The sequence below is a fragment of the Botryllus schlosseri genome, chromosome 10 (assembly GCF_051294905.1).
Source record: "Botryllus schlosseri isolate E-star chromosome 10, Bs_hap1, whole genome shotgun sequence".
Taxonomy (NCBI): Eukaryota; Metazoa; Chordata; class Ascidiacea; order Stolidobranchia; family Styelidae; genus Botryllus; species Botryllus schlosseri.
The window spans coordinates 14,050,515-14,077,874 of NC_137245.1; the positions used below are offsets into that span (position 1 = coordinate 14,050,515).

General features: G+C 38.8%; 2 protein-coding genes across 2 annotated transcripts in view; both read left to right on the forward strand.

Moving 5' to 3' along the window:
- LOC145448079 (eukaryotic translation initiation factor 3 subunit I-like) overlaps positions 1-27,360 on the forward strand; it is a 52,313-nt gene that overhangs the window by 11,344 nt on the left and 13,609 nt on the right. The gene's annotated exons all lie outside the window — the stretch shown is intronic.
- LOC145448072 (uncharacterized) lies at positions 263-25,572 on the forward strand. The gene is made up of 3 exons (XM_080326399.1): positions 263-2,108; positions 23,612-23,844; positions 23,921-25,572. Exons 1-3 carry the CDS (start codon positions 1,503-1,505, stop codon positions 24,813-24,815), a joined length of 1,734 nt encoding a protein of 577 aa, XP_080182525.1. The 5' UTR covers positions 263-1,502; the 3' UTR covers positions 24,816-25,572.

A 27,360-nucleotide genomic window follows, 5' to 3' on the forward strand; every position in this document is an offset into this window, starting at 1 on the left:
GAGTCGAGTATCACTCATTATGACGTCACAACAGAATGCATTATGTCAAAGTTCAGATATGTACCTTTTATGTCACCACAAAGAACATAATACCTGTTATCCGTGCCATTAAATATACTTTGATATTTTTTTCGACCAAACCGATTTCATTGCACTTTTTGACAATATTTTGGGATGATCAGGACTTCCGAAATGAGTTATTTCCAGTAACTTTGTAGCTTTGAACTATGTCTCGTATGCTGCGACACGGCCAATCAAGGTTTCAAGGCTTCCTCAGTGGAAAATAGCATCAGAACTAAAATTATCGTAGATAAATTAACTTGCAGTCGCGAGGAACGTATAATTTCAGTACTCGAAAAAATCGTATTTTACTTCTCGACTCGAATCATTAAAATTAATACTCGATTCGGGTTCGAGTACTCGATTCAGGTTTGAGTACTCGAATCATTGTGCCCAGCCCTAATTACGAGCTCACGGCACTAGCAGTTCTCTGTTCGCCCTCGACGTTGCACAATCTCAGCGTAGTGAGCAGCAGTATTCCAGAAGGTGTCGCTAGAAACACATCGTAGAATCACAACAATAGCAGGTCTTCGTCTCTGTTTATGGTTGATACATCCTGGAAAATCGTTACATTGACAAACATATCACTTTGATTGATACGGATTTTGAGACAAAAGAATCTTCTAACATTTTCAATTATTTCCAAACACCCAGGTTTGCGGTATTTGAAAAGTGATATGTAGGGACATGTCGACGATTGACACAGGATATACATCCAAGCGATCTAGCGAAGTCGGAACTCAGTGACTGTATCCATGACTTTCATGTGCTTCGTATAGATACGTATTTAGAATGTCTAAACACGTTGGTTCGGCTAGTAAACGTTGATCTTACATGAAGTCGGTAGGCAAGATTCTAACTTTTTGCGGTTTAGCTTTTTCAGCATATTCCCGCCACCATGAGAGGCAAGTAAATGCTATGCTATACTCATACGCTATTCATACTAAAGTAACCTTGGTTTATAGAACATATGTTCGTTTCTAGCATTAGCCAAAATATTAACCAATTGGAAGTAGTAAACGTTGATCTTGCTAGAGATCGGTAAGCAAGATTCCAACTTTTTGCGGTTTAGCCTTCTCAGTATATTCCAGCCACCATGAGGGGTCAAGTAAATGCTACACTAATACGATATTCATACTAAAGTATCCTTGGTTTAGAGAACATATGTTCGTTTCTAGCATATGCCAATATATTAACCAATTGAAACTAGTAAACGCTTATCTTACCTGAGGTCGGTAAGCAAAATTCTAACCTTTTGCGGTTTAGCCTTTTCAGCATACTCCAGCGACCATGAGAGGCCAAGTAAATGCTATACCTTACGATATTCATACTAAAGTAACCTTGGTTTTTAGGACATATGTTCGTTTCTAGCATGTGCCAATATATTAACCAATTGGAACTATTACGTCTTCAGATACGCGTCCTCTTGTTAAACATGTATAATGAACTCGCCTTATGTAGGGTGGCAATCCCGGAAAAATGAACCAATAATTGCAAGATTCCGCGACAGAAAGAATAGCACCAGAAATTCGCTTGGATTGAGAAATAGGTCAGCAGATCCACTAAGCAAATTGGTGTGGGATAGATACCAACGTAAGAAGACTAGCGATAAACGTACAGGCCCCAAGTTCGCCACACCGAGTGGGAGGCAAACATCTTATGAGTTGGAATTGAAAGATCGCAAGTTGAACACCCTTGGTGACAGGTTACTTAACCGGGGAGACGACACACGAGCTCGAATTCAATTTCTCGTGAGTCCATCCTCGTCCGACTTATTGGGACCAGAATTTTCTGACGATTCGAGTACAGAACTGGAAGAGCCCACAAGAAAGAGGCGGGAATTTGTCTCACTGCGTGGACTTTCAGGGATTAGGTCCAGCAAAGCCAGTTCTTTCAAACCGAAAGGCGACACTCTCGACGCAGATCTAACTGAAGATATACAGGTGGCACTATCATCAAGCCTTGATAGAGATTTCACCTCGTTCTTTCTAACTAATGAGTCATATACCCCTGAGGACAAAGTGGAGTATCTGAATTCGCAGAACCAGGTGGGTCATCACGAAAGCCATATCAAATCTTGCGGTGAATGCAACTACGGACTACCGTAGTAGTATTGCTCCAAACAAAATTAAGCGTGTTGAGCGGTGTGGCGTCCTACCTATTTTCGAAACAGATGTAGAATTGTCTATACTTATAACATAGTAACCAAAGATGTTTTATAGCTTTTAAGCCATTTTCGACTTTTTGCTTTTAAAATTTAGTCGAGTATAGACAGCAGCTATATTTAGTTTAATTAATGAGTGAAGCCTTACGATAGGCCTGAACTGCAGCGCATAATTAAATATTAGTGAGTCGCGTATAGCTGTCATGTCAATGCCAAAATAATTAATACTTACTCTTATTGAAATTGAAATACGGCTTACATTACAATAATTTAGTTCAATGGGCGACAAAACTTCCATTAGTGCTACATCCAGTAGATATACTGACCGGTGATATAGCAGGGTTGTAATGACTCAACTCAAGTCCGACTCGAGTCACGATTATCTGATTACTCGACTTGACTCGAGTCGTTTTCTCAAAATACGGAAATGATTCGACTCGACTCGACTCCAGCCAATCTTCGTATTGACTCGACTTGGACTCGAGTCATTGCGCAGGACTCGAACCAAGTCATATGACTCGAGACTCATACAGCTAAGACCGACATTTCATTATAATTTCGAAGAATAGTAAAGTAACCACACTATTGGGATTTCGTCTATTGGTCCTGGTACTTGGAAATACGACCAGAAACTTCTAAAAGTGAGTAAAAAATTAGTATATTATAAATGCGAACCATTCGATATCACAAAACAGAGTTATAAAAAGTGGGTTTTACAAGACTTTAGCTGTAAACTGAGCAGTCAACACAATGACTTTGACGCGGACTCGAATCATAATGCCATGACTCGGACTCGGCCCTCATCTCGCTGACTTGAACTCGGACTTGAACAATAAATGTGAGATTGACTTGTGGCTCTTAGCTTTGTGACTGGGTTACAACCCTGTGATATAGTCCTGATCTATGCCAGACAAATATTCAGAGAGGTACTGGTATAGAAAGACGCCAACCAGATCTTAAAACTCGGTTTAATAGGAAGGAATGATCTTCTTAAGAATAACATTTCTCCGGAAGAATGATGGGGGGAAATAAATCTTCATTTTACATACCAATGACATAATTAAAACAATATATGTCGTCAATATCAACGTCAGGTATATTTAGGGCGGGAAGAGCATGGACCGAAGCCGAAATGGATATCCGGCTGGATTTTCTCATTTTTGGCCGGAGCCGGATCAGTACTTTTTAACTGAGAATATAACAGCCTTACCCTCTTCCACCCTCGAATCAGTACGTAAAGTGAAACGTCCATTGAAATAAGCCCACATGCTAAGTCAAATTTGGCATAATTACTTCAGATAAGTGCTGGGTTTTATCTTTAAATTTTTAATGCCCTGTTTACATTGCTTCAATCAATATTCCATACCATCCTGTGTGTAGATAATTTTATTACACTGGTCAACAAAATGAAGAAAAAAAATTGGCAGAACATCTGAGAGCCGTTTCTAGGGTTTTCGAGGTTGGTGATAACGAATATCACAGTTTTGCCAGATTGGCTCTTGTTCAGAAAATATTTATATCCCGAAAAAAGCACAAAATTACTGCATTTACCCTTGAATATTTTACTTGATAGGAGGAAAATCGTAAGTTTTTTTCTAATTTTATACCGCGCATAAATAGATAAATGACAATGAAGAACCCTCATGTCGTTCCCGGTCAATCTATCAATAATAATGTGACCTGGTGCGAAATATTTGTTTGTCAAAAAAGCAGCTTGTCAAGCCTAAAAATTGTAATTTAACACAACGTAAATACATATTCTCCTATATCAATTGGTCATTCTAGCAAGATTAAAGAGGAGTATAAAGCTATAAAATTTGTCCTTGAAAACCTTAAAGACAAAACTCATATGCGTCTCATTTCTTTTGACTTGTTAATGGATTATTTGCCGCTGAGTCAAATAAGTGTGTATACCTGTAGTGGTCCGTGGACATTAGGGCTCTTCAAAAATGACATTTTGAAGAATGGATTTGAATAAAATAGTATTTACGGTGACCGATTCTTTGTTTATTTATTATTGTTATGCTCACCGTAAATACTATTTTATTCAAATCCAAATTTTTCGACGGCAATAACTCCGCTTCCACTGGTTAGAATTGAACCAAATTTGGTGAGCATCGTTTCCATAGACAGCCTAACACTTTCATGGGGTGAACAGAAAATGTTCAAATTTTTTAATATTTATTTCATATAATAAATAGAAACTTACTTATCCTGTAGCAAAGCGGTTACTGGCTGGAATTGAACCAAATTTTGTGTGTAGGCTTAAATTAGGTAACCTAACAATTTTATAAAGTAGCCAGTACGATTTGAGAAAAAATTCATTTTTGAAGAGCCCTAGTGGACATATGAGCAATGAGCATGCGACACTTCGGCACGTGAGTAGTATAGTAGATCGCTGGCACATTGGTGTTGTGGCTTATGGGTGCGGTGGCACGGTGCCGAGAAACTCGTGGTGGCACGGTGACCCTTATCTCTTATGGGTGCGGTGGCACGGTGCCATTGTGTCTTATGGCTGTGGTGGCATGGTTACCTTTTCGGGTATAGGCTGCGGCGGCACGGTGTCGTGAAAACTCGTGGTCGCATGGTTACCTTTTCGGGTATAGGCTGCGGTGGCACGGTGTCGTGAAAACTCGTGGTGGCATGGTTACCTTTTCGGGTATAGGCTGCGGTGGCACGGTTACCTTTTCGGGTATAGGCCGCAGTGGTACGGTGTCGTGAAAACTCGTGGTGGCATGGTTACCTTTTCGGGTATAGGCTGCGGTGGCACGGTGTTGAATATGTACCAGATGAATAGTCATGTGAATGAACCTTTGTTAATGTGTATATCGTAAATTATTATACATGATGTAGTTTAGTCGTGACAAATGACCGATCGTGTTCTAAGTCTTTCCGTCTTTCCTCGCTATTGATCGCTAGCTGAATAGTACTTTCAGATCGGATTATTCGCACCTTCCGTACCGCTGTAGCCGCGTTCACAAACTAACACTCCAAAAAGGTGTGAAATATTCTCTACAAGCGCTCGCAAGATAACACATCAGAATAGCCATCTCTCGTGGTTTGATGTTACAAAAGTAGGAATTACGCACAAGTAATATTTTGTCACAGAACCGGCATAGACGGTGATTCGAATATCAACAATAGCCGCATTCACAAACAAACACTTCAAAAACGTGTGAAATGGGTTACAAATCCCACGATCGCTCACAAGATAACACCAAAGACATAGCCATTTCTCGCGTCTTGTCATTACATACATCCCAATCGATACAGTGTAATATGTCGGTGGTTGTTACTATCAAGTAATAAGTAATGAATAACAGTACCAGCGCAGACCATGATTCGAAAACCAACAATTTGACACTTGCACGCGATCGCTATATGTTTTGACACTTCGGAACAGTCGTTGACTTTGCGTGATACAAATCATGAAAATATTCAATCAGTGTGTCAATTTGTCAACTTGAAATGAAACTTACTACACAAATCAAGTTGATTCGTATCTGAATGTGTTAATTCGGTACAATTCTAATTATTTTGAGTAATCTTTTTAACGCGATCTTTTGATTCGACCGTAACCTGAATATTACTGACGCCGACTTTCAGCCACATTGAATTATTCGCACATTCCGCGACGTCGTTTTCATACCTATAGAATCAATACCAACTATAACTCTACAAGAATCAAGAATCACAAGTATGCACAAGCACATACAATAATTGTCTTTATTAACTCGAAATCAAACTCTTAACAAAAACACGCATCTTATCACTCGTCAACTCTATCATGAAAATCCTCAAGTCCTTATTATCAAAAATGTTATAGCGCGGTGTCGAAATCCATTCGCGGGATGTACTAAAGGTAAATCCAGATAATCCAAAATGAAATATTTGGACTTTGACATAGTCTGAATTGAAATATATTGACAAACATGACTACCAACTTTGATCCAGTCACATTTCAAGATCATACTTTGAAACAATCCTTGAAACTTACAACTCTATTTACGACTGAGTTTTCCGTTTATCAAATAGAGTTTCAGTGAATACTATCGCGATATTTTAATGTGTTACTACACACAATAGAATCAATCAATGAAATAGCACCTGTTGTAAATATTTCTTACTTGACAACCACTTGTGCATACCGCGATCGACTTGTGACGCGATGAGTTAAATCGGAATATTTCAATCTATTTGTCGAAGCCTTGAACAAACTATCAGGTTATTTTTTGCTGCAATCGAGTAAACGGAAATAGTATTACGTCTCGACATCTTACCATCTTACCATATTCAAAGAGTCAACCACAAAAACATTGTCAAGTAAATCCGTTTGTAACTTATCCGACCAACTCAAACAGTATCAGTATGAAAAACAGCCAAGCATACACGAGTCCATACCATCACTAAAACCTAAAATCCATAACAAGTTCGGTTGTATTCATATCCCTACACATCTTTTTATTCAACTGTAGGATGAAGTAATTACTACTTGGTGCGCGACTTTAGATTAACATATGTTTTGAATATACGACATTTGAAAGGTCGAGCAACGTAGTTAAGAATTCATTTCTTATACGATCAAACACCGGTGTTACATTGAAAGTTATCATGCTGTAAACATAAGTATTGACACATTGATTTGACATATGTAATAGTTGATCATGACTTGATTATTAAATTATTCGCGTTAATTAGACCCGGTGTTGTGGTAAAGGTTATTATGACAGCAACAAACTTTTCCCTACCGTGGTTATTAACATATTGATTTGTAAAACTATACTTGTCTGAAATGTTCTTGATTTGAAAGATATTCCGTGTTGGTACAAATCACTCTGCGTATTACGGATATCAGAAAATATTTTTACAAATGTAGTTGTTTCCAGTAACCAAGACTAAAGATGCAACAATTTCGTTATTCAAACATTGAACACCCGATGCAAAATGCTTTATTGGTCAAATTCGCAACGGGTAATTGAAACGACTAAGTGTAGAGTCAGTATATCACGATGGCACGTCGTTACTATTGAATCCAGCAATTGATAAGATTTATTGTCGGGATTTGTGACATCGCATTGAAACATACACAACTTACAGAGTGTGAAAATATCACTTTGGGTATCGAGTACCGTTTGAAGCGTGCGATCAATACATAATTCCGTTCACACTCTCTGAGGCGTTGTGAAGTCTACAGATTTACACTTCAAGACTTTGATCAACACAGAAGCAATTTGGAATATCTTTACTGGACGCATCCTATTCTACTAGACTTGAGTAATATACAAAACTCATAGCATTAACAAAATCGCAATAGGCGTTACACTGAAATCTACAAAATGTGTTTGTATTGTTACTCAAAGTAGTGATCATAAATTATCATTTGAATAAGTAATTGTAATCATAAAACCAAACTTGCGAAAGTCATTACCATAACAAAAGAATATTGTAGGTTGCTTGTTAAATGTATGCCGGAAATATTTGTAGAACGCTCACGACCAAAGAAATTGGAAATTTTCGCATTGTCATTCGTCAAAGTAAATGTCGTCACAATACTCAATCACTAAAAAAAAAAAACGATATACTTGTATGTGATTGAATCACCGGTAATTAACTAGCTAAATCAAACCCCTAAGAAATTTCACTCACTCATTGGATATGAAACAGCGTCGCTTAATCGGCGTAGATCGTTTTTCTAAATGCAAATCATACCTGACCAACAGAAAACAATTTTCACTCACCTTGTAATGAAACCAAGTGGTGGGCCTTCGTTTCAATATTTTGTGTCAAATACTTTGCAATAAACACACTGGGGTGGTTGAGCTTTACATCATCAAGCTGTCATCTGTAAATCGAGATCGCATCCGACTTGTAACTGTATCGTTTACCTAACCGAGTTGTATGCACAGTTTGATATTTTTGTCATTTAGTGATTGCTGAACATACCAAACGATACACATTCACTTCCGAAATACTGCGTTGATCTCAATTCTCTTTGTCGTGATAATCGAAGTACATTTGTTTCGAATTCGTAACAGCCGACTTTTCTATGACACGATAAATTTCGACAAGTTATGCTTAGAAGATTGGTTGCATATCGCGAAAAATAACATACTACTCATATTGATACTGTTAATCGGTATTTTCACGCGAGTCGATTTTCAAACGAGTAAAATTTATTACATGAGTTGTTTCGCTTACTATATTTAAATGTAAACTCACCCATCTTTCAACAACAAACAATGATAAAAAAGTACGCAATCAAACACAACACTTTGTACGACACTAATTATTGTTCCACACATCTCATTTCATACTAAGTGTATACGAAAGATATTCATGACACATGAAAATATTCGCTCATGCTACGAACATACGCAATGCTTGGTGACGCTTTCAAACTGTTTCGATATCACAAGAACTTTATTGTCTGAATGGGTGTTCATGTATCTTAATAATCAAATAGTTCAACACAGAACTAGTACGAACAGAAACATCAGAGTTGTTTACACAAAAGTTTGTATGTGTACAGTATGCGAATACCATGTGTAAGTCCAGCACAATTGCGGTATCCATCCGAGTTTAGTTAACACAAATTGATTACAACGGAGCCACGTAAACTTTCGTGAAAGAAAAGCATACTCACTTCCAGAGGGTTATGTCAACGCCATAGCAGTACTCCAACAACAAAGTACATATGTTTTCTAGTCACGGTCCTTACATCTTTCACATAGATCAAACTACTTTGCTAACGAAAAGTGCTGAGTCATCACATGATTGCCCTCACAACAAAACAGCTAGAAGATATTATCATACAAAAATATTCCTAACCCTTTGCGCACCAGTGACAAATCATACAACAAACATTTTTTGTGAGTCGAATTGTTGTTCAGTGTCACGTCTACCTGTTGAAACGTACATTAAAACAACACAGTCACAATTCAATTAAAACCACAAATATATTTTCATTTCGTCACAAACTGTCACATACAGAAAAATAAATTTTCTTTCCCCAACATATACTTGTAACCAATCGCTTTCATTAAACACTCAACTCCATAAAAGTATTTACTCTCTACAACATAGACATTCCGATGTAATCAAGAAATATTTTTATTATTCAAAATCATCGACTTCTGTTTACGGCGTTAGTGTGTGCATGTCATACATATGGGGGTCCGTATTAAAATGGAAACGGCACGACTGAATGTAAGGAGATAGAAGTCTATCGCATGGACCGGGACCGAACAAGTTAGTTAATGTATTCACGGTCATGATTGTGTTTGTCATATACGAATGATAGGGTTACTGTCAAATCTACATACAACAACCTTCTGGCACTCATAATAACAATTTCATTCTCCCCCCTTTCGTAATTGCATACTCACGACAAGTATATTGTACAACTCGACAGCTACGTTTAACAATACCAACGACACTAAACATACGATACCTACCCAAGTAAAATTACCATTTTCACCTGGAGGTCAGGCGTTACCAGAGTAAAAAATACCATTGTCCTTTGGAGATTTATCGTTTACTCAGAGTAGCAATACATTTTCACTTGATGGTCTATCGTTTCCCAGAGTAAGAAACCATTTTCACTTGTAAATATTTTTTTCACCGGGTAACAAACCTTTTTCACTTGGAAATATATTTTTTCTCTGGTTAACAAACCTTTTTCCCTGAGCAACACGCCATTTTGACTTGGTGGTCGTCGTTTACCCGAGTAAAAATATCATTTTCTTTTGGAGATCCGGCGTTTACCCAGTGTAACAATACATTTTCACTTGGAAAAACACTTTTACCTAGAGTAACTAATCATTTCTCCTGGGTAACAAACCCATTTCGTCTGGAAAACTATCATTTGCCTGAGTACCAATACCGTTTTCACTTGGAAATCTATCTTTCTCCTGGGTAACAAACCCTTTTCGTCTGGAAAACTATCATTTGCCTGAGTACCAATACAGTTTTCACTTGGAAATCTATCTTTCACCTGGGTAACAATACCATTTTCGTTTTGAAAACTGACAACCACACCGGTCAATTTGATATTTTTGTATATTGTTACAACGGACAGTGACAAAAATACACCAACAACGACTCCGATACATTTGTGTAATCGCATATTCACTTGTTCTGGTGCATCCCGTCAAAACCCTCAGTTACCCACATGTAATGCGCTATACATCGATGTGAATGTTTTGGAAAATTGGACAATAGGCTTCGATAGTTCTGTGATGTCCGGGTTCGTGCTTTGGATTTTCCAGAGTCAAAATGTCTGAATAAAACACCTCCTTGACGATGGTTGGTATGTGGATAACGGCGTTCGGAAAACGGTTGGATTTATGTCACCCATCGCGATAACAACTCCAGGTCGAATTTTCCTCCCGCATGTTTACTATATTGTGTCTTTATTGGTCAATGTATGTCTCGACATTCAGTTTGAAATCGGAAACCCTGATAAAGCATGTAACCGGATCCGGATATCAACTGTGAATCGATAGACCAGTGGACAATATTCAAAGTAAACATGTTACACCCTGTGTTTCCACGAAAAAATACCATCCAGACATACGTCGCGCTTGTTTGCCCACATCAGTATACGCGCTAATGGAGGTTTGTGACATTGCATGCAATGTGTTGGTATACAAACATCGATCCACAGACATTATCATAGCCGGTAGTTTTGATGTAGATCGAATGTCACCCGATAACAATACCAATAAGTCACATTGCAATGACTCTGAGTCAATCTGAAGCATGACATACAGACACACAAACATGGAACCGTAACATGGGTATTCACACGACGGTGAAAGTGAACTGTACAACATATATCAATAGAGCGTTCACAGACATTCACCGTGTACAATCATATAACCAGATTTTTGCTGGATATGTACGAAACCGATAAATCGATACATTTCTTTTCCCCGGACATCAATAATACAATCGCCATTCCAATGTATCGCTCGAATGTAAGGTTCGTCTGGTGTAAAATCCATGTCAAATAACACCAAAGTGGGCCTTCTGTGTTTTATTATTTCCACCGACGCTTCTTGTCTGTGTCGTAACACTATGGTGCTGGGAGTTGAAAAACGACAGATTGTGAAACGGATTGACATGACCAACTGAATCGACGTCAATAGCCTTGTGACGATGGCGTTTCAAAATGATACCGATCTCTTGTGGCGATGACCGTTTCGAAATGTCGCCGGATGAACTGGACCCTTATGATGATGTGTTTTATGATTGCGTGTGAAATAACGAAGTAGTGTTCTATTGTGGTGTATGATTGCAGATTCCACAGAAACACACCTTATTGGATCACAGTATCAGTCCGAGATTTTCAGAATCACTGTTCACGATATTTATCTGGAGTCGTTATGTGGGAGTAGCGACATCCCGTGATTTAGTGAAAGACTGATCGCAATCATTTCGAGCACCGTACTTCGATAGTTCGCATTGGTCAAACTTCGGTGTCGACAACACGACGGATATTGACCGATCTGGGTGGTCTGTCTGGAGATAGGGTCATGACTATCTTGTGATGTTACAACGCGATAAAACCATCGACTAAAAACGGTGTCGAAATATCGATGTAATAGCGCAGACTCAGAGTCATTGCAATGTGACTTATTGGTATTGTTATCGGGTGACATTCGATCTACATCAATACTACCGGCTATGATAATGTCTGTGGATCGATGTTTGTATACCAACACATTGCATGCAATGTCACAAACCTCCATTAGCGCGTATACTGATGTGGGCAAACAAGCGCGACGTATGTCTGGATGGTATTTTTTCGTGGAAACACAGGGTGTAACATGTTTACTTTGAATATTGTCCACTGGTCTATCGATTCACAGTTGATATCCGGATCCGGTTACATGCTTTATCAGGGTTTCCGATTTCAAACTGAATGTCGAGACATACATTGACCAATAAAGACACAATATAGTAAACATGCGGGAGGAAAATTCGACCTGGAGTTGTTATCGCGATGGGTGACATAAATCCAACCGTTTTCCGAACGCCGTTATCCACATACCAACCATCGTCAAGGAGGTGTTTTATTCAGACATTTTGACTCTGGAAAATCCAAAGCACGAACCCGGACATCACAGAACTATCGAAGCCTATTGTCCAATTTTCCAAAACATTCACATCGATGTATAGCGCATTACATGTGGGTAACTGAGGGTTTTGACGGGATGCACCAGAACAAGTGAATATGCGATTACACAAATGTATCGGAGTCGTTGTTGGTGTATTTTTGTCACTGTCCGTTGTAACAATATACAAAAATATCAAATTGACCGGTGTGGTTGTCAGTTTTCAAAACGAAAATGGTATTGTTACCCAGGTGAAAGATAGATTTCCAAGTGAAAACTGTATTGGTACTCAGGCAAATGATAGTTTTCCAGACGAAAAGGGTTTGTTACCCAGGAGAAAGATAGATTTCCAAGTGAAAACGGTATTGGTACTCAGGCAAATGATAGTTTTCCAGACGAAATGGGTTTGTTACCCAGGAGAAATGATTAGTTACTCTAGGTAAAAGTGTTTTTCCAAGTGAAAATGTATTGTTACACTGGGTAAACGCCGGATCTCCAAAAGAAAATGATATTTTTACTCGGGTAAACGACGACCACCAAGTCAAAATGGCGTGTTGCTCAGGGAAAAAGGTTTGTTAACCAGAGAAAAAATATATTTCCAAGTGAAAAAGGTTTGTTACCCGGTGAAAAAAATATTTACAAGTGAAAATGGTTTCTTACTCTGGGAAACGATAGACCATCAAGTGAAAATGTATTGCTACTCTGAGTAAACGATAAATCTCCAAAGGACAATGGTATTTTTTACTCTGGTAACGCCTGACCTCCAGGTGAAAATGGTAATTTTACTTGGGTAGGTATCGTATGTTTAGTGTCGTTGGTATTGTTAAACGTAGCTGTCGAGTTGTACAATATACTTGTCGTGAGTATGCAATTACGAAAGGGGGGAGAATGAAATTGTTATTATGAGTGCCAGAAGGTTGTTGTATGTAGATTTGACAGTAACCCTATCATTCGTATATGACAAACACAATCATGACCGTGAATACATTAACTAACTTGTTCGGTCCCGGTCCATGCGATAGACTTCTATCTCCTTACATTCAGTCGTGCCGTTTCCATTTTAATACGGACCCCCATATGTATGACATGCACACACTAACGCCGTAAACAGAAGTCGATGATTTTGAATAATAAAAATATTTCTTGATTACATCGGAATGTCTATGTTGTAGAGAGTAAATACTTTTATGGAGTTGAGTGTTTAATGAAAGCGATTGGTTACAAGTATATGTTGGGGAAAGAAAATTTATTTTTCTGTATGTGACAGTTTGTGACGAAATGAAAATATATTTGTGGTTTTAATTGAATTGTGACTGTGTTGTTTTAATGTACGTTTCAACAGGTAGACGTGACACTGAACAACAATTCGACTCACAAAAAATGTTTGTTGTATGATTTGTCACTGGTGCGCAAAGGGTTAGGAATATTTTTGTATGATAATATCTTCTAGCTGTTTTGTTGTGAGGGCAATCATGTGATGACTCAGCACTTTTCGTTAGCAAAGTAGTTTGATCTATGTGAAAGATGTAAGGACCGTGACTAGAAAACATATGTACTTTGTTGTTGGAGTACTGCTATGGCGTTGACATAACCCTCTGGAAGTGAGTATGCTTTTCTTTCACGAAAGTTTACGTGGCTCCGTTGTAATCAATTTGTGTTAACTAAACTCGGATGGATACCGCAATTGTGCTGGACTTACACATGGTATTCGCATACTGTACACATACAAACTTTTGTGTAAACAACTCTGATGTTTCTGTTCGTACTAGTTCTGTGTTGAACTATTTGATTATTAAGATACATGAACACCCATTCAGACAATAAAGTTCTTGTGATATCGAAACAGTTTGAAAGCGTCACCAAGCATTGCGTATGTTCGTAGCATGAGCGAATATTTTCATGTGTCATGAATATCTTTCGTATACACTTAGTATGAAATGAGATGTGTGGAACAATAATTAGTGTCGTACAAAGTGTTGTGTTTGATTGCGTACTTTTTTATCATTGTTTGTTGTTGAAAGATGGGTGAGTTTACATTTAAATATAGTAAGCGAAACAACTCATGTAATAAATTTTACTCGTTTGAAAATCGACTCGCGTGAAAATACCGATTAACAGTATCAATATGAGTAGTATGTTATTTTTCGCGATATGCAACCAATCTTCTAAGCATAACTTGTCGAAATTTATCGTGTCATAGAAAAGTCGGCTGTTACGAATTCGAAACAAATGTACTTCGATTATCACGACAAAGAGAATTGAGATCAACGCAGTATTTCGGAAGTGAATGTGTATCGTTTGGTATGTTCAGCAATCACTAAATGACAAAAATATCAAACTGTGCATACAACTCGGTTAGGTAAACGATACAGTTACAAGTCGGATGCGATCTCGATTTACAGATGACAGCTTGATGATGTAAAGCTCAACCACCCCAGTGTGTTTATTGCAAAGTATTTGACACAAAATATTGAAACGAAGGCCCACCACTTGGTTTCATTACAAGGTGAGTGAAAATTGTTTTCTGTTGGTCAGGTATGATTTGCATTTAGAAAAACGATCTACGCCGATTAAGCGACGCTGTTTCATATCCAATGAGTGAGTGAAATTTCTTAGGGGTTTGATTTAGCTAGTTAATTACCGGTGATTCAATCACATACAAGTATATCGTTTTTTTTTTTTAGTGATTGAGTATTGTGACGACATTTACTTTGACGAATGACAATGCGAAAATTTCCAATTTCTTTGGTCGTGAGCGTTCTACAAATATTTCCGGCATACATTTAACAAGCAACCTACAATATTCTTTTGTTATGGTAATGACTTTCGCAAGTTTGGTTTTATGATTACAATTACTTATTCAAATGATAATTTATGATCACTACTTTGAGTAACAATACAAACACATTTTGTAGATTTCAGTGTAACGCCTATTGCGATTTTGTTAATGCTATGAGTTTTGTATATTACTCAAGTCTAGTAGAATAGGATGCGTCCAGTAAAGATATTCCAAATTGCTTCTGTGTTGATCAAAGTCTTGAAGTGTAAATCTGTAGACTTCACAACGCCTCAGAGAGTGTGAACGGAATTATGTATTGATCGCACGCTTCAAACGGTACTCGATACCCAAAGTGATATTTTCACACTCTGTAAGTTGTGTATGTTTCAATGCGATGTCACAAATCCCGACAATAAATCTTATCAATTGCTGGATTCAATAGTAACGACGTGCCATCGTGATATACTGACTCTACACTTAGTCGTTTCAATTACCCGTTGCGAATTTGACCAATAAAGCATTTTGCATCGGGTGTTCAATGTTTGAATAACGAAATTGTTGCATCTTTAGTCTTGGTTACTGGAAACAACTACATTTGTAAAAATATTTTCTGATATCCGTAATACGCAGAGTGATTTGTACCAACACGGAATATCTTTCCAATCAAGAACATTTCAGACAAGTATAGTTTTACAAATCAATATGTTAATAACCACGGTAGGGAAAAGTTTGTTGCTGTCATAATAACCTTTACCACAACACCGGGTCTAATTAACGCGAATAATTTAATAATCAAGTCATGATCAACTATTACATATGTCAAATCAATGTGTCAATACTTATGTTTACAGCATGATAACTTTCAATGTAACACCGGTGTTTGATCGTATAAGAAATGAATTCTTAACTACGTTGCTCGACCTTTCAAATGTCGTATATTCAAAACATATGTTAATCTAAAGTCGCGCACCAAGTAGTAATTACTTCATCCTACAGTTGAATAAAAAGATGTGTAGGGATATGAATACAACCGAACTTGTTATGGATTTTAGGTTTTAGTGATGGTATGGACTCGTGTATGCTTGGCTGTTTTTCATACTGATACTGTTTGAGTTGGTCGGATAAGTTACAAACGGATTTACTTGACAATGTTTTTGTGGTTGACTCTTTGAATATGGTAAGATGGTAAGATGTCGAGACGTAATACTATTTCCGTTTACTCGATTGCAGCAAAAAATAACCTGATAGTTTGTTCAAGGCTTCGACAAATAGATTGAAATATTCCGATTTAACTCATCGCGTCACAAGTCGATCGCGGTATGCACAAGTGGTTGTCAAGTAAGAAATATTTACAACAGGTGCTATTTCATTGATTGATTCTATTGTGTGTAGTAACACATTAAAATATCGCGATAGTATTCACTGAAACTCTATTTGATAAACGGAAAACTCAGTCGTAAATAGAGTTGTAAGTTTCAAGGATTGTTTCAAAGTATGATCTTGAAATGTGACTGGATCAAAGTTGGTAGTCATGTTTGTCAATATATTTCAATTCAGACTATGTCAAAGTCCAAATATTTCATTTTGGATTATCTGGATTTACCTTTAGTACATCCCGCGAATGGATTTCGACACCGCGCTATAACATTTTTGATAATAAGGACTTGAGGATTTTCATGATAGAGTTGACGAGTGATAAGATGCGTGTTTTTGTTAAGAGTTTGATTTCGAGTTAATAAAGACAATTATTGTATGTGCTTGTGCATACTTGTGATTCTTGATTCTTGTAGAGTTATAGTTGGTATTGATTCTATAGGTATGAAAACGACGTCGCGGAATGTGCGAATAATTCAATGTGGCTGAAAGTCGGCGTCAGTAATATTCAGGTTACGGTCGAATCAAAAGATCGCGTTAAAAAGATTACTCAAAATAATTAGAATTGTACCGAATTAACACATTCAGATACGAATCAACTTGATTTGTGTAGTAAGTTTCATTTCAAGTTGACAAATTGACACACTGATTGAATATTTTCATGATTTGTATCACGCAAAGTCAACGACTGTTCCGAAGTGTCAAAACATATAGCGATCGCGTGCAAGTGTCAAATTGTTGGTTTTCGAATCATGGTCTGCGCTGGTACTGTTATTCATTACTTATTACTTGATAGTAACAACCACCGACATATTACACTGTATCGATTGGGATGTATGTAATGACAAGACGCGAGAAATGGCTATGTCTTTGGTGTTATCTTGTGAGCGATCGTGGGATTTGTAACCCATTTCACACGTTTTTGAAGTGTTTGTTTGTGAATGCGGCTATTGTTGATATTCGAATCACCGTCTATGCCGGTTCTGTGACAAAATATTACTTGTGCGTAATTCCTACTTTTGTAACATCAAACCACGAGAGATGGCTATTCTGATGTGTTATCTTGCGAGCGCTTGTAGAGAATATTTCACACCTTTTTGGAGTGTTAGTTTGTGAACGCGGCTACAGCGGTACGGAAGGTGCGAATAATCCGATCTGAAAGTACTATTCAGCTAGCGATCAATAGCGAGGAAAGACGGAAAGACTTAGAACACGATCGGTCATTTGTCACGACTAAACTACATCATGTATAATAATTTACGATATACACATTAACAAAGGTTCATTCACATGACTATTCATCTGGTACATATTCAACACCGTGCCACCGCAGCCTATACCCGAAAAGGTAACCATGCCACCACGAGTTTTCACGACACCGTACCACTGCGGCCTATACCCGAAAAGGTAACCGTGCCACCGCAGCCTATACCCGAAAAGGTAACCATGCCACCACGAGTTTTCACGACACCGTGCCACCGCAGCCTATACCCGAAAAGGTAACCATGCGACCACGAGTTTTCACGACACCGTGCCGCCGCAGCCTATACCCGAAAAGGTAACCATGCCACCACAGCCATAAGACACAATGGCACCGTGCCACCGCACCCATAAGAGATAAGGGTCACCGTGCCACCACGAGTTTCTCGGCACCGTGCCACCGCACCCATAAGCCACAACACCAATGTGCCAGCGATCTACTATACTACTCACGTGACACATGAGCAATGAGCATGTGGGTTAAATTACGGGTTAGGCGTGGGTTAGGGTTGGATTTATGGTGAGGTTAGGGTGAGGCTCGGGGTTAGGTTATATATAAGCGTTAATTTCATGGCTATGTTTCGGGTTAGGATAAGTTTTGGGGTTATAAAGTCACATGATAAAGTGACGCAAGCTGAAGTGTCCCATGTTGAACTGTCGTTTTCCAGTGTGTTGCATGCTCATATGTCGGGCAATCACCTATAATATCGCTATCAAACGAGAAGCTTAAATCTGGTATCTCTGATAGATTTCAGATTCGAATACGGATGAAAGATTCCAATTTCATATTAGCAAGGAGTTCACTGCATGGAATTCATCCAAAGATGTAGTAAATAAATATGATCACAAAGCACCCATAACTACAAACAGTTGGTCCGAAAATTCGTATCTGCATATGGATAACTTGGAGCTAACATGAGCATAAAAGTTCACTTCCTGTTCAGTCATCTTAATATATTTGCTAATTATCTTGTTGATTAGCAAGGGGAGAGGTTCCACCAGGACATCAAAACAACAAAATAAAGATATTGGGGCAGATGAGATGAACATATTATGGCAGACCATTGTTTGAACCTTTCTTGAAACTGCACTAAATTGCTCAAGAGGCGAAAATCGTACAAAAAACAATTGTACTTCAAAATAAATGAATAATATTATATTGGAACTGATCATTTCAAATTTACAATAGGTGGTTGATGTAATACTGATTGAAATAATGCCACGTTATTTGAGTATCTAGGTAAATATACTCATGACCGGAATTCACTTATGTACATTGTACATGATATCCGTGAAAGTGATAAATCTAGTACCCATAAACATAGGGCTGTTGCTGTAGTTTGATTTAGAAGAGTGATCGGTGTGTAAAAATAACCATAGATTGAATTTCTAAAATTTATAGTACGACTGAGCCGATTTTCTATCCAGCCATTACAGCGAAAATGGGGGATTTTGGTCAAAATAGCAACATGGGTTATCTCCAAACCAAGAGTCAATTTCAAAAAATAACTATGGTCATGTTCGGAATCAGTGCCCTTCAGAACCCCCCGAGCCACTCTTATTTTGTTTGCCTAAAAATATGTGTTGACCAGTGTTATCGAAGTTTTTCGGACCGGACCACCGTCATTTCTAAAATCCGGCCTAGGAGTAGGACCGGAGTCGGACCAGAGCTTTAAAAACAGGATTTACCGGTAGAGCTGAAGTGTCTTGAAAACGGGAGGGCCCGTAAATAATGATTAAACATCTTCGGGCGAGCGGACCCGTTTATATGACTTCGTTACATGATGTTATTTCGTGACTTCCAGTCTGCTATATCAAAAAATATAGAATCGCTCAAACGTAGGCTTCTAAACTAAGAGACGCACACGATTTCAAATTGGTATTTCTTCACTGGCATAAAATTTTTCCCAGCGGGATGGTATTTGTCTTGTGAGATTCAGATTGCAAAGACAGGAACATTCGGCGCCAGTCATTTAGGCGCCTATGGACAATTAAACCTATATGTATTTTGTAGGGATGGTGTGAACGTGAGGTTCACGTTCGCGTTCTGTGTGTGAACATCGGATATTTAGAGGTTCACGTTCACAAACGAACCTTGGAAGGTTCTGCACTGTGAACCTTTTTCTTATAATACTATTTTCACTTCATTATAACGTCTCTGATTGAAATTTATGGCATTTCAACTGCTGGCCACTCTATGCACGGAGCTGGCAGCATAAAAAATCAGTAGCAGTCAGCTGTAGTCAACGAATGATGCTTTTTCAATCAATCAACGGAATTGATATCGTTGTCTGATGTAAAAAATCTAATAGGTGTACGGGGTCAATGTTGACTTCATATGTTTATTGTATCATATAAACAAAATCCGTGCAATTGGCGTGTTGGCTACAGCTCCAACTTTTTAATGGGGTGATATCGGCAGCAAGTATAAAAACCCTCCGTTTTACACTCTGCTCAATGTCAACGTCGCAATACTAGACTCCGAATACTTTGTCCAGTGTGACCTAGACCGTTACCGCGTAAGCTTATATTCCCTTGCAACTCCTTGTTGAAATTGTAGGCACAGGGACGAAAGATGTTGACTTTATGGGATTATTATATCAGTTGTTTGCCCCAGTTAATACATGTGGCGACGTTTAAAACGTCAATATGCACTTCAGCATAGTGGCATTACGTGACGCGCGGCGTCGCTAGGTATCGTGTACATTAATATAGGCTATCACTTCACTGAAATTTAGGGTTGGAATTAGCAATATGACGTCACGTGACGTCATGAGGTTCACGTTCGCGTTCACACAGAACCTTTCAAAAAGGTTCGCGTTCACACGAACCTGAACCTTTCAGAGGTTCACACCATCCCTAGTATTTTGTATATATAACGAAGTCTTCGGTCAGCATAAGGGCATAGACCTTTTCGGCCAAGGTTTTCTCGCTGCCGATCGTTCTGGCATACTTCTTGGAGTCGCATGTTCTATGGCCTAAAACTTGATTGCATGTCCTGGTGGGTCGTGGCGCGGTAATGGCCCAATACCCAATAATAAAAGAAAAATGGTTGCTTGAATTCGCGCGCAGCGCGAAACAAATTTGAAAGAGTTGCATAAATTTTCAAAAAATACTCCATGATTTAGACTAATTCACGAAATAATTTTGCCCCCCTCCGAGCTCAGGCCCCCCAATTGTGGGGTTTGGGGTGCGGCAGTTACGGTGCTGGGCGTAGCTTCCTCAATATGTGGAGAAATTCTTACATATGACTAGGGCGGCAAGTTTTTGTAGCACTAAAATCCCAAGAAAGTTGCAATTAATTTAAAAAGGCTGCAGTAAAAACCTGCATTAATATTTTTTCCGTGGTATAACCCAACAGTTCAATATTTGCAGGGTGTCTGCTTGTTCCTTTTCTTTCTTCACCATTTAATCGATCATGCTTACGTTTTATGTTCTTTAGGTTTGAAACCTACATGACTGCATTTCACTGTCTGCTCCTGAGAGCTGTCAAGTTTGCTACTTTCCAATTTCACGGACGGCTTGGCGAGACCACCGAAAATTACATTCTTTGCCGTGGCTAAGCAGCAATAAAATAACGCAATGCGGTAATAATATCCCCCCAAAAGCCAAACAACATAGCGATAATCCCCCTCCCACCAAAACAAATCAAATACCGCACTTCAAGTTACGTAGGTCTGCAAACTTGAACCGAGGCTGCAAAGCTCAGTGTTGGTGACATTAATAAAATCAATAGCATGAAAAAGGTGACACGGTGAAAATGTGATTTCCGGCAGTCTCGCCTTGGCGTCCGTGAAATTGGAAATTATCGAAAACATAGAATTATCAAGCAATATGATTAACTCGTGCACGGTCGTGCTTGTCTATAGGGTAGTGGAATTCTAGCTAGCAAGCCATTGGGTCATAGGAAACAATAATAGATGCAGCTAATCCATCGCATAGCTCGTTATTGCGCAATTCAATGAGAATCGAACCATACTATAAATTGTTTTATGGCATGTTTTTTAAATCACTCCTTTACATTTTGAGCTATATCCTACTTTACAAAAGTTGCAGTAAAAATTTACAAGAATAATTAAAAAAAGTTGCAGAAGGCTGCAAAATAAAATTCCTACATACAGCTTAAAACATCATAGTACATGAACTCTGAGTATCTAGGAAGCCACCGGAAGCTGCAAAAACTTGCCCTGCATATGACTCATTACGCAAAAGGCTTTGGCAATAGCCGACGAGTAGGTGCGATGGCTGCCTTGGACGGCTTGAGATGCTAAAATTATGAATAGGATGTATTGCAAAGAATATATTTTGTGACGAAGAAAATACTCAGGTAAACGTGATCAATTTTTAGAATACGATAGGCTGCTGTCTGATGTTCGGGGTAGGTAACCATCTATTCTATAAATCCGAGAGAATATACTGCCTAAATGCATGTTACTCAATGAAACTTACGAAACTTACAAAGGACCAAGTATCGCTTCGTTTTCCTCCGCTTCAGGCTGTGTCGTTTTTCTGTCATTGGTGTCATCGTTTGATCTAGGTCTAGGGCGGCCAACCCGTGGCCCGCAGGCCAAATGTGGCCAGCGATGAGGTTTTGAGGGGCCCGCGAGGTAATTCTCGAAATTATACAGTTATAATATTTTTTTTAAAATAGCCAGGCAATTTATTGTGAACATGCAAGACCAACCGAAAATTTGATCAGCCTGACCGCGAACTTTGAAATACTGATGACTAGAATATCAGTTCCGAAGCATTGGCGTAGCCAGGGGCCATCCACATTTTTTTAGATCTTCGTATATGAACTTAAAGTTGAATATTTCGTGGCACATTTATTTGACTTGATATCATTCTAAGCACTTCGCGCCATTTATTGTTATTTGATTTCTAGCTTTTTTAGTTTTGGTGACCTCATAAAAATTAAAAATTAAAAATACGCCCAATCTGCGGAATTTAGCCTACTTATATTCGCAATTACGAGAAAACGTGTCGACCAACATGCGACTTCGCGTCTGCACTCCCAGAAAGGCAATTGTCGATGAAACCTTTGCGCAAAATGATAGACTCATGTTTGACTCGCGCTTCGCGCGGTAAGGACGTACGTGTGCCCACAGTTTTCAGGAGCTGTTTGTTATAGAATTGATGCGTAGTCCTAATTTTACCATTACCTAATCCGTTTCTGTCCTATAGGACGACTAAAAATGGCATCAACATTCAAGTGGCCCGCGCAATGGTTCGTAAATCTCCTGTGGCCCATTAGCCGAAAAGGTTGGCCACCCCTAATTTAGGCTATACACTAATTGATTCACGAATTCAAGCATTAGACCTGAATTTCGAAATAGACCAAACAAGCATCAAGCATTGCATAGAACAAATATATCCTACTTCTTCAACTACGATATTTTTGTTTTTGTTGAACAATTTCGGCGCCTATCGCCGATACGGTCATTTGCGCCCGATCATGAATATTGTAATGTTCGTAGACCTATGCCTTTGCTTCCGGTACGTTTTGCTGACGACTTGCAGTCACGAATTCATTCACATCTTCCACTCTCTCTCTCTCTCTCTCTCTCCCACGCGTCCTCGTCAGGTGTCTGTTGAAGCCGATTTCGTAAGCTCGACTTTACTTGATTGATCTGGGCTTTTAGTATTATACCGAATAGCCTATGCAGCAGGTCAGATACGATATCATGAATGGGGCATATCGATAGTGTGAAACACACTTTTATCTCACAAGTTTTCTTATTTTACATTTTGGATATACACGATTTGTCACTTCTATCACATCAAATTTATTTAGATTATCCATATATAATTGTCTTTTACAGTGTGGTTTATTTGGATGCGATATTTTTATTACAGAACATCAAAATGCCAAACGATGAAACAGGGAAGCCATCGTCGTTAAGTCCATGGGAATCCAAAGCGGATGACGAAGTGACTTTCGATAAAAGTACAAGCCCCTTGGAAAATGACGAAGATGAGCCAGCTCCAATGACATCGGAAATCAAGGTCATCCGCATTGGAAGGGACCCAGATCTACCACCTAAGTATCCTTTCGAGACAGGACAGCCACGGAGAAGAAAACCGAGCAGGTGAATTAAAATTGATCTCATGTACAGAAACCTGTACAGTAAATTTTATTGATGTTATGCTGAACTTTAATTTTAGATCAGCGATTCATAATGGATTGTTGCGTAGTCATCGATTGCAGAATTTCTCGCACCCGTCAGTAATTAGCAGTACCCAACAGCTGCTATGCCTGACACCAAGCAGAGGGGTTATCACACTGGGATCTCAGGAAGAAGTTAAGTACCTGATGAAGTCAAACACCGCCCCCGTTAGGGTTAAGCGATTCAATGAAAAGGAAATAGCAGCCTCTTCTTCAAGACACCTGGGTACAGCCGTTGGTATTAAACCAACTGGCAGTGGAAAAGCGACAGCTTACAGACTGATGCAAAAAGACAATTCCGGACCACGAAGTTCATCAATACGAGGACATCCTTTAGTTTTATCAAACTTGCATTATAAACCAACAACACAAATACGACATCCTTACCGGTATACTGCAACGTCGCCAGCATCTGGAAAGCATTCTCGATTGAATGCCACCGCCGTAAAAACTGCAACACAGCGCGACTCATCAGCATGGTCTACGTCACAGACGTATTCAGGCACGGCCTACCGAATAATCGAAAATCATATGAAACATAACAGAAAACCATCAGCGGCAGCACGCTCCGATATTATGGATGATATTGCTTACTCATATCCGTATCAAACATCTTTCAATTTCGCGAATCCAGTAACTCATGCCCGAAAAATGGCGCCGGTTTTACGCGTCATACCTGCTTTGCCTCGTACTACTGTGCCATTCACACCGAAAAAGCATCCCGAATCCCCCATTGAAACTGAACCCACATCGCAAAAGCGGGTTAGGTTTAGCGATCAGATCGGACTTCCACTCGTTAGACACGCTACGCCGAACTATAGAAGAAAACACTCCTACATCCTCCGATGGCTGGAAACGGCCGGAAGACAGGCGAAAAGCATGCCGAGTGCGTGATTTGGAACGCTTCCTTCTCTGTCGTAAACTCGAAAGATTAAGAAGTATGACATCGTACAAGGTTAAATAGCACTGTGGACAAGTGTTCCCTCTCCTGTGGCGTTGGCAATAGACGAACTATATAATATGACTAGGGCGATATTTTGACATGTCAGAAAAGTCAAAATTTTGTCAAAATTGTAGCGTTAGGTAAAAAAAAAACGTCAACATTTTTTACAAAGTCAAATTTTTTTTTGCAACCGGCATTTCGCTTGTATCGTAGATTTTGCACTGTTGGTGAACTTATCATTTGACATTTTACAGCTTGTAGCCAACTTTATAGGTCTACCGTTGTAGACGGCCCATTGCTTGCTCATTATGAAGCATAAACATTCCAGTGAAATAGATAGGTTCACATGGTGTTATGCTCAATATCCTAACTGAAGCAATACTGCGTGAGCATTGCATGGTTCTTATATCAAGAGGTGCATGATGAAAAATTGTGACGTAGACACCATTCTCAGAATGAAGCAACACGGTCACCAGCAGTGTACGCACAACTTCGTTGTTGTCAGCCAACAACTTCTGCTGTTGAAGGTTCTTTCTCCATTATTGGCAAGCTACTTAGCAAGGACAGACACTTTCTACCCAAGAATGTAGAAAGTATCTTTCGTTGTACTACGACAAATTTTAATTATTTCTATCATAATACTTGATGTAGCTAATGGATTTCTTCATGGGGACAGATTTCATTGAATTAAATTTTTTTAATGTAGAACTTTGTCAATGTTTGAGTCAAAAAGTTATTTCAGACCAAGCTACTTCGCATTTCGTAAGGACAGACAGTTCCAGCCAGAAATGAAGATAAGTAGTACAATTCCAAAATTATGTGGGAAAACACCCAATTCGCATACGTTAGGTCAAAATTTGGCCAAAATTCAGTTATTAAAGGTTAAAAAATGTCAAAATTTTGATTTTTAGGTCAAATTTCTCGTTTTTTTAGGTGAAAAAAATCGACCTAAATATGACATATGATTATCGATCACATACTCAAGTTGGTCGTATTCCACATGTAATAAGTTTGATTGCGTCGTTATTTTTACGCTTGGCCATTTGATTTATATATATTTCGATATTATGTTATTCTCTGAGCCTACCAGCATGGTTTGTATCTGACTATAACAGTGTTTCAAACTCGACAACAATGAAAGACAACTCTTCTTCCCATGTTGGATATTGCATTACGCAAGAATACAGCATAAAAGTCGTCAGTGTCCTCCATACGCAGTTGGTCATGACGGCAACATTAATTCGGTGAATGAGGATTGGAGACGTTCATAGCGCCTGATATTTCGCATACGAAATATGTAGATATCTTATATTTATAATGGCCGATAGACCGTCAACCGAGCGAGATAGTGTAATGGTTGTGCGTCCGGCTTCTCGATCGGTAGGTCGTGTGTTCGATCCCCGGCCGGGTCAGACCAAAGACTCGAAAACTGGTATCCGTAGCTATCCTGCTAGGCGCTCAGCAATCACGGATAGCATGGAGAAGAAAAAAACGGGGGTGCAGACTAGATGACCTTACTATAAAGGCCATATCGCATCTCCGTCGTCAAAGCATCTCGATGGTGCATGCGAAAAAGAATACCATATCTCTCTCTCAAACCTCTGAAGTGAAATGCGCGAAGCGCGAGAATTTTTCAGTTTTGTGGAATTGTGTCTAAAATATTCTCCTATCGATCGTAATATAAGATATATGAAAATTCGATATTTCGAGTTGTAAACCTCCTATACCGTTGTAACGTGTCTCATAGAGGTTCTGATGCTTGAAACTTGGCTATACTTATGCATATTCCGGTGAAGAGAATAAGATCTTGATATTGATATTAGGTGGAATCTGAATATTGTGACTTCTCGGCGCAAAGTAACCTGTAGTGACTTATGAATTCGCAGCCAGATCATGAAAGAGTCATATAGTATATGGTGGCATATAACATTGGCCTATTTATATTTCGAAAGCCTAATACCCAATAAGCATATAGTTATGCTTGATCGATGACTGATGCCTTCATATTAAGTATACAAATCTCGCTTCGTCAAAAGGTAAAATTCATTAATTTTTCGATCCGCCAAAACTTCTCGCTTAGCACCTGAGAGAGTCACGCATACCACAGTTTAGGTCTAGTTCTGGTTTAGACTATACAGTACAAACTTATTTCGAAAATCAACAAAAAGTGGAATATTTTATGAGCAGATTTATTCAATTCGAAAATTTTTCTTCGCGCTACTCTCGATTTCATGTCAAAGGAATTATTAATTGTAATATTGATATCACCTCGCCAAATAATAGTGATAATTAAAAAATAAAAGCATACGATGAGTCCATGAGTCAAACTGTCTTCGTTATTACGAGGGAACGGTATATTACTTGTATAGCTTGATGGGGGGGGGGAGACTTTAGTCTGTCGGTATGTATGTGGAACCTGCTGGTGCAGGAATACTATGCACCGGTATTTCGGCGTCGGCCGTAAATCCCGCTACTGGACACAAGAAGTTTCGGCGA

Excerpts from the sequence above, each read along its gene's own strand:
- LOC145448072 (XM_080326399.1), top strand. The coding sequence starts at position 1,503 with ATGAACTCGCCTTATGTAGGGTGGCAATCCCGGAAAAATGAACCAATA. Across the intron at positions 2,109-23,611 it reads ATCTGAATTCGCAGAACCAG|AACATCAAAATGCCAAACGA; the intron begins GTGGGTCATCAC and ends TTTTTATTACAG. Across the intron at positions 23,845-23,920 it reads CGGAGAAGAAAACCGAGCAG|ATCAGCGATTCATAATGGAT; the intron begins GTGAATTAAAAT and ends CTTTAATTTTAG.